An 8,704-nucleotide genomic window follows, 5' to 3' on the forward strand; every position below is an offset into this window, starting at 1 on the left:
AAAAGTAAAATAAGAAAATCTTTCTGTTGACACACAGATGAAATTACTGAGGATCTACATCAACAGTTACTCTTGGAAGAAGTTTCATTCAGATACAATTTTATTCTGTTATATCAACTCAGACTAAAAATGGCAAGGTCTGAATATCAGAACATTTAAAAGTGATCGGAAGAGAAAAACAACTTCACTTGTGAAATTATTTGACTCAAAGTGTTTTTGCTTTGTAATAAGATCCCCTTCACTTGGTTACTAAGATTTAATCTTTATCATGATGAAATCACTAAAAGTAAGCAAAGTAAAGCAAAAATTAATGTGTTGTAATTGTAAAAGGCTAGTTAAACACATCTTGTCTTTAGGAGCTCTAAAACTGGTGACATCATGTAAACTTGTTGATTTAAAGAATGAACGAGTTGGAGGAAGGATTCATGAATCCAGTCCTGATCCTACAAATCTGATTTCATCTCTGACTGGAAACGTCTGATTTTGAAAGGTGAAAGGTCAAAGGAAGGCTCTTCTCCCAGGCTGAGCTCACGCAGGAGCTTACCAATGACTGGGCCGAACTTGAAGCCATGACCTAAAGGAGCAGAATCATAGAAGTAAAAAATAAATAAATAAGAAGATCCATGTCACAATAAGTCACAACAAAGACAACACCTAAAGACTGAGGCCAACAGGAGACGGCTGAGCCTCCACAGTATAACTACATGCTCAACGTTTTGGGAGATTCTCTGCATGAATGTCATAGAGCTTCCCACATTTTATACAATAAGCTTTCAGAAAAGACCTAAATAAAAATTAAAAAGAAATTCTTGATATATGTTACTTTGAACAGAGTAAAATATATAGAGAGAGGATTTTTCTGTAATTCAAAGAAAATATATAAGTCTGCTGACTTAAAAAAAATGCCCCCAAAAGTATTTGCAGTATGAACCTGCACAACAGCAGGAGGAGTTGTAGTCCTGTGGCCAACACACCAGGATAAAAACATTCAAAAGAAAAGAAACAAACAAAAAAACAACTTAGATTTGTGATTTGGTTATCAACGGTAGGAGAGGTCGTAGTAACTGCTTTGGCATCCTGACTTTCAATATATGACTCCTTAGTTGGCTTTGATGCTTTTGGAAATTTACCCGAGAATCCTGCTCCAATGACGATGTTGCTGTAGTTCGGATGGTAATCCAACACAAAGTGGCGATCAGGTGTTAGCTACAAAAACAAAACAAGCAAAATAGAAAGAGTCAGATATGAAATATTTTACTGATACATAAAGGCAACTTGAATTATGCACATTTTTTCCCCCTGCAGTTTCAGATTTTCTGTCTCCTTTATTAAACTTCTGTAGCCATTTTTAAAGCCCTTTTAAAAGAATTAATCAAAATTCTGCCTCTGGAAGAACAGACAACACTCCCTAAAGCCAAAGGGCCAACCCTCAAAAAAAAGGACATTTTTAGTTCACCACAAGAAGGCGTGGATGACATGAAGCCAAGAACAAAGTGATCTGAATTTTATTCCACTGCTGCAAGGAGAACAGACTTCAGAAGTTCAGCCTGACCTGCAGAGACCTTTCGCCTGAGTAGAAATACTAACACAGAGCAAACCCAAACACACCCAGAAGAAATACTACTGCCAGGAATATTTCTTCAAGGCAGAAATACTTCTGGGGGCCCTGCGGCCACAGAGAGCCCTCTCCTCCACGCTTACTGTATACATGCAGCTCTCCACCACGGCAGGCTCAGGAACCAGGCCAGGTACGCATCTGGAAACGTATCGCTTCAGGATATCGATGTCAGACGTGTCCGTCTGCAGGTCTCTGTAATCCGGGTCAGTCTTGCTGCCCATGTGGTAGCAAATCTGCACACGCAGTAGGAATACACAGGCCAACAATTATTGTACTCCAAACAGTCCTTTGCGATCTGAATATTGCGCACACTGATATTGCGATGATGATTTTTTTTTTTTTGTGCAGCCTCACTTTCAATCGTTGAGGAAATGCTGGAGGTGTATTACACACTCACCCACCTTCACCAAGTCTGGATATTCATTCGACGGGAGGCCATAGATGTGTTCTCTGCTCTCCAAACACTCAGTGAGCAGAAAGCATGGAAAACGCTGCTTCACAGAGTAAGTCCCGGGAATCTTCTCTCTCCAGTAGCACACATTAATCTTAATAATCTGTTGTGCAAAGACAACAACAACAACATAGCTCAGTCTGACATGCATGGATCGGATACGGGGTTGCTAACCATTTTACTGGACGACAAATTGTCACAGAATGTGTTGCGATAAACGATATTGTTATTTTGAGACCATCTTCAAATAATGCGATAGTAATAATGGCAATAATAAAGCAAGAACACATTCTCAAGGATCAATAAACTATAAATTTGAATAAACATTGAAGCACTGGAACTGGAAGACATTTGAAATATTCAAAATAAAGAAAGAAAACAACAGAAACAACAAATAGAATGAATTATAAAGTCTCTGTACAAAAATTGTTTTTCCAAAAAAAAAAAGGGATAGTTGAGACCAAAACACCAAACTGAGGACCAGTTTTGGAAGAAAGATGAATCAAGTAAATGAAAATGATTGAGTTTCTTGTCATTTATTATGTGATTAATTGATTTGTGGTTTATTGTGACAGGTGTATTCATTTGTTCAGTAGTAGAGATCATTTTGAAGTCAACCAACTACAACAGTCAGATGAGTTTTCTTAGGTAGCAGTTTGTCCTAAACTTCTGTAAACTGCAGAACGGATAAATTTACAATTTTCTCATGGGAATCCTCATGTTGGAGGCTTTTCTGGGTTCCCTACTGGATAACTGAACTGGGCCTTGTCTCTATATTTCTCAGGTTCAGTTGACAGTGACTCCGGTTTGGTACCAATCATTAATGAAAGGGGCCGTTCCTGCCCTGCCACATGCGTTGCGTTTATCCCTGTGGGTGCAGCAGTCACTCATCTTTAAAAATGACAGGATTTATACTGAAAGCCTGAGGAGTTCAGAGAGACGGACGGATAACAGGAAGGCTCCTGATCATCAGGTATAACACTTAAAATTATCTACAGACCTAACAGATTCCTAATTAAACAGTTTGAATTTAAATCACTTTGTAGGATTTTAAATACTAAGTTTTGTCTAAAGTGATGCTTCCTGTATAATTACGGCAGGAAATAAGTAGCCGGAAAAACTGAATCAACATTCAGCATAAACCCTGTATTCTAACTTTATGATATTGATATTTAAATATATTGCATTTTGTTTAATAAAGCTAATATAATGAAGTTGGTCCTGTGACACTATTACACATGACACCATGTGTGAATACCTCCAGTGGTAACTGGATTCCAGTGTGAGCCAGGAGCTTATTGGTCCAGGGTCCAGCAGTGATCACCACATTTCTCGCTTGATAAGCTCCTCCAGAGGTCGTCACCTTGACAACCGGACCAGGCTCGATTTCCGTAACCTTCTCATTATCCCGTATGACCCCACCCAACTTCCGAAACTGATCCTGGAGAAACAAAACCAAACATGTTCCAGGAACGTTTCAAATTAAAAAAACAAATAGAAACTGTTTTTAATCAGGACATCATTTCTAAACATCATGTCATTTAGGAGTTCTTGTGCAAACAGGACTGTTTTTTCTTTTTAATAAACAAAGTAAACATGTAAATCAAGTCAACACCAACATCTTTAATATCCTGTCTGGATATCTTACAGAATAAAGATGGCAAAAAACATATGGTTATAGTTAAGTTAATGTTTCCAACATGTAGCTATTCTTTTAAAACAAAGTTCAGTGAATATAAGCGTTGCAGTGAAGCTGAGCCGTACCTGAACCGCCTTCAGGGCCCGGTCTGCAAACAGAACGCCGGCGGTTTGATCCACCAGGGCGCCGTGGCCCTCAGACAGCACCATGTTGGGGATGTGCTGGTGGAAGTTATCACGGCTCAGGATCACCGTGGGAACCTTGTTCTTCAGCAAGGTGTTCTTGACCAGCGGGAAATCCCCACTGGTTTCTGGTCCCATGACTAGCAATCCAGTTTGTCTGTGAGGAGAGAAGAAGGCGGCAGGGTGGACGGACTGCTGGGCTCACCGACTTTAAACACAACTTGCTCTTCTACTAATAGAAAACAAGGTCATGTAAAAATGAAAGGTCACTACTAATATCATAAGCATCACATCCAAAAGAACATACTGTGTATTTAATACTGGTGCAGCATACAGATACATTAGGAAAAAGATGGAATTTTTGTGGAAAAAGTGAAACATTATTTGTCATTTTGAATGTTCTTCCTGTGCAAGCCTGGGTTCTTCACCCCAAAAACACGACGGTTTGGTTAATTAGTTTCTCCAATTTGTCCATGTGCGTGCATGCGTGTGTGTGTGTGTGTGTGTGTTTGTTTGTAATATCTTGTAGGGACCATTTTCCTGACACATACTACGTTGTGGGGACCGAAGCCTGGTCCCCAGAGGAAATGCTGTTTTTGGGTCAGAGGTCATACTTAGGACTAAGGTGTGAATTGAGTTTTGGTTAGAGTTAGGTATGTAATGGATAGGGTCAGGATAAGGGTAAGGTTTAGGCTGTAGGAATTAATGGAAGTCAATGGAAAAATCCCCACAAAGATAGCCACACAAACATGAGTGTGTGTGTGTGAATTGTTTCCTGTCCATAGTTGACCACCAGCTCCCTATAACCCTGCAAAGGTAACCGGTATGTACGTACTTTTTGAAATAACTGACAAAAGATCCTGAACTTTTTCCACAATATTACATTGTTTTAAATGTAATATCTACAGTTTCCTGAATCTCAGTCTGGCCAAACCTTCACGTTGTGTTTAAACAGTTTTCCACTCTGCATCCCAGCTGATGACTGACCTGCACAGCGTCACTCCGGCCTCCTTCTCCAGCTGGGCCCACAGCTGGTAGCCCTCCCCCATCATCTGCGTGTAAAAGTCCTGCTCATAGGCTCTACGGATGATGCGAGTCTGGCCATGGGAGCTCCCTCGGGTGTGAGGCAGAATGAACTGGAGGAAAACAGGTCAGATTAAAGAAACAGAAAACCTGCTGCTGAAGTGAAGTAAGCACATCCTACTGTATGGAAAAACTGCAGCTGTGATCCAAGTACAGAAAATGATTTGCTTAGTGTAAAAAAAAACAATTATGATTATGAATCTCTTTGAGGCTTGTCTTATTTAACCCTCTGAGCTCTGGCTTCTAAGTGGCTGTTTTTGACTAATCTTGAATTAACTTATATTTTCACCTTAAAAACTGTTTACCTTGCCTTGTTTGGCGTCATTATTTTCAGCACAACCTCAGCTTTATGATTTTAAAGTGTTTGTTTAATTTTGACAAAATGTGTTATCACAATGGACCAAAAAAAAAAAAAAAAAAAATCACACTAAAAACAAAATCCGAGTAGAAAATATGTTGGTATTTTTAATAATTCATTAGGGTTTACTTACACAGCCCCAACATACACTGTTTAAAAAAAAACAAAAACATACACGTCTCTAATTTATGGTAAAATACCGACAGCTGTAGCAGCCGTGGTTGCCATATAAATACCAGCAACCAGCATTTTACCGTAAATTAGAGACATTACTTGTTGATTTTTTCTTTTTTCTTTTTTTTTTACAATGCACAACGAATATCATCTCAAGGCACTATACAAAAAGAATACAAATCAGTCCAATTCACACAGGATTCCAGATTCATGGATTCCTATCTGATCCCTTTAGCAAGAAAACCTGAGCAGACTCTGACTCACACTGGGCAGCCGTCCACAAAAATAGGTTTTACCTATGAAACCTTTTCTTGATCAAGACAGCTTAATAAATTACAGACCTCTACCTAATCTTCCTGTGTTACTAATCAAGAGTTTGAACATCTATACAGTAATGACCTGTTTAAAAGTTTCAGTCAGCTGTCAGAGCTCATCATAACACTGAAAGCACACTGCTAAACATCACTGATGTTCTCGTTGGCTCAGTTACTGGACTGGTGTCTGTACTGGACCTGTTGGACCTCAGTGCTGATTTTAACACATCCATCACAATGTCTTAGAACAGATTGAACATGTGGGCATCAAGGGAACAGCAGGCTGGTTGAAAGCAGGATGCAGGGTTTTTTTCCATGCTTGTGATCAAACTTCTTCACTCTCTGAGGTCAGTTGTGGAGAACCACAGGGTTCAGTGCTCGAGCTAAAACACTTGGAAACGTTATCACATGACATGGGAAAAATATTAAATCATAATGATAATATTCAGCTATATTTTGTCCAAAATCCTGATGAATTTAGTCAGTTAAGTAAACTACATGCATGTCTCAAAGACATACAACACAGATAACTTTAGTCAAGCTGTAGCACATTGTAGAGCATTTTCACAGGATAATTGTTATTTCTGTCGTTTCAGTTGGTAAGAAGCAAACTGATTGATGAGGAGTTGATTTTGTAATCAAAATAGTTAATGTCCTGTACTTGTATAGCACTTCATAAAGTCCAGAGAAACCCTACATTCAGACACGTGAATGACTGTGGCTACAAGCTACAGGCTACTGGATTGTAGCCTCAGCTGCTCTGGGGCAATCCAACAGAGGCACCACTGCCATTCAATCATTTACTTTGTTTACTGTCAGTTCAGCTTGTTTGCGCCGAGTATTAGTAAAAAGAAATCAAATTAAATACTGTTGAATATTCCACCATTCTTGTTTTCGATATTTAATATTAAAATAGACTTGGAAGAGATTTTTTTTGGCCCCGTTTGTCAAAGTGATAACACGATCTCTGTTGTAACCGTGGTAGACGATTAAGTAACCCAGTTTGATCAGGTCTTTACTCGCTTCACTGTTTGCTTCTCAGCAGAGCAAAGTGCACCTGTTATACTTATGCAACACCAGACAGGACGCCTCATTTATGGGTCACTCGTTTACAGTCTTGGCTGCAGGCCTGGATAAAATCATGCAGAAAGACTAAAGACCATGAATCAGAACATCCTGATCTACACAGAATTACAAAGGACACTTGGTCATGCTTCCAATTCAGACACGTTGTCGTTGTTCTTGAAGGAAAGTTAAAACTTTGCTAAAACTTTGTTCTGCAATCGGTGGGTTGCCGGTTCAATCCTCGCTCCGTTCAACTCTATGATCAAGCAAACTGAAATACTGAAAGGCTGAAAGAATGCAAACAAACAACTCTTTAGAATCTGATATTTCCCTGAAAATGTCAGTTACTAACTAGCTTTTGGGGTGAGAAGAAAAAGACAAGCAGCAGTTACTGGCATGTTCCTGATGGGTTGGTCACTGAGAGCCTTTCATTATGAAGGAGGGACTAGAAATGAAGCAGTGCAGTGAGCAGTGGTCATATGAGAGGCAGAGGGACCTTGATCAAGACCTTCACCCACCTTACCTGCTGGTGATGGTCCCCAGTGGAGCCGCAACATGGCAGCCTCACTTCTGTCTAATTAATAAATTGGAGCTAATTTTAATATATTAAACCACTAATTGTTTAAGCCCCACCCTTCACTTTTGTGTTCCTTTTCCTTGGATGACAGGTCTTACTGTTATGACCTCAGGTTTTTCATAGTTTATCTTGAAGCAATATTGCTTTTGAACTTCTATCAGCATTTAGATGTTACATCCTGTAAATGGAAGCTTCCTTCTCTCCTGGTCATAATGTCCCTTTAATACCCAACCACTCCTGGCTTGGGTTTTATCCTGTTCCTCTCCTCTCCTCTCATCCCTCTTTTCATACTTGAATCTCCTCTACTCCTTGTCAAATCTAACTGAATTTACTTTTTTCTACTGCAAATACTTCATCGTTTTGTTCTAACAGTAACCGAGTTTATAAATTTTTTTAGGTTCCAACAGCTGTTTGAAAACTTACGTCATCATTTTTATGCCATTTGTTTCTGAATATTGTGTTTCTTTGGCTTTATCTGCTAGCTCCTTTCCAGAGCTAGCAGAGAGGAGCTAGCAGTAACTTTGAAGTAACTCAAAGACATTCCGAATGCTTAACAGTCTTCAGAATTCTCACATTTTAAAAGTGAGCATCTACTATTGATTTATGGAAATGCTTCCTCCCCCCCTCCCCCTTTAGCTTTTACTAACTGTAAGCAGGTGAGTGAAAGGCTACAAAATGCTGATAAACAGGTGCAGAAGAAAATGTGATTCTAGTATAAAAGTTACAGCAGCTAACTCAAGACCCAAGACTTTTGGGTTTTGAATTCAGTTTCTGAACAATTATGTTTTGTCAGAGCTGCAAAGTTGGTACAAATGTGTCGACAGCGATACAGGCTGTAGGTTTGTGTGTGTGTGTGTGTGTGTGTGTGTGTGTGACACACCTCACCTGCTCCAGCAGCAGAGTCTTCTTGTTGTGTTTAGCCAGCTGGTAGGCCGTGAAGGAGCCCTGCACTCCCGCCCCGATCACCACACAGTCATAGTCCTGCTTAGCAAACATGCTGTCGGCTCTAAATGGACACACTGTACTCATATTCAACTCTCAGTCTTTTATAACTCAGCCCTATATTTCTCCGCCCATGATCAGTGGAGTTCGGACCCAAGATCCTGGAGAACCCAGTAGGGTCAGGGTTATGTCTGCTGTCTGCAGTTCTTGATCTGCTCATCTGAGATCCCTTGTTGCTCCGCTGGAGTTGCCAGCTGCAGCCGGAGGTCAATGCGGTTTACAGCTTCTGGCCTGCTGATCC

At 39.9% G+C, this 8,704-nt stretch overlaps 1 protein-coding gene across 2 annotated transcripts; it reads right to left on the reverse strand.

Annotated features, from left to right (window-relative positions):
- Window positions 1-82: 82 nt before the first annotated feature.
- On the reverse strand, window positions 83-8,621 carry pipox (pipecolic acid oxidase). 2 transcript variants are annotated; one of them, XM_044119420.1, is made up of 8 exons: window positions 8,347-8,621; window positions 4,878-5,026; window positions 3,834-4,047; window positions 3,328-3,510; window positions 2,020-2,172; window positions 1,702-1,851; window positions 1,131-1,206; window positions 83-574 (listed from the first exon to the last, which is right to left on the reverse strand). In XM_044119420.1, exons 1-8 carry the CDS (start codon window positions 8,488-8,490, stop codon window positions 444-446), a joined length of 1,200 nt encoding a protein of 399 aa, XP_043975355.1. In that variant the 5' UTR covers window positions 8,491-8,621; the 3' UTR covers window positions 83-443. The 2 variants fall into 2 exon arrangements, with proteins under 2 accessions (XP_043975355.1, XP_043975356.1); XM_044119421.1 differs by having other exon boundaries at window positions 8,342-8,471.
- Window positions 8,622-8,704: the final 83 nt, after the last annotated feature.

The sequence above is a fragment of the Gambusia affinis genome, linkage group LG06 (assembly GCF_019740435.1).
Source record: "Gambusia affinis linkage group LG06, SWU_Gaff_1.0, whole genome shotgun sequence".
Classification (NCBI taxonomy): domain Eukaryota; kingdom Metazoa; phylum Chordata; class Actinopteri; order Cyprinodontiformes; family Poeciliidae; genus Gambusia; species Gambusia affinis.

What these genes read in the sequence shown, in the direction of transcription:
- pipox (XM_044119420.1), bottom strand. Translation starts at nt 8,490, where the DNA reads ATGAGTACAGTGTGTCCATTTAGAGCCGACAGCATGTTTGCTAAGCAG. An exon ending in GGGCCCTGAAGGCGGTTCAG is followed by an intron (nt 3,511 to 3,833) that starts GTACGGCTCAGC and finishes TTGTTTCTCCAG; the next exon opens with GATCAGTTTCGGAAGTTGGG. An exon ending in TGGAGAGCTGCATGTATACA is followed by an intron (nt 1,207 to 1,701) that starts GTAAGCGTGGAG and finishes TTGTTTTTGTAG; the next exon opens with CTAACACCTGATCGCCACTT.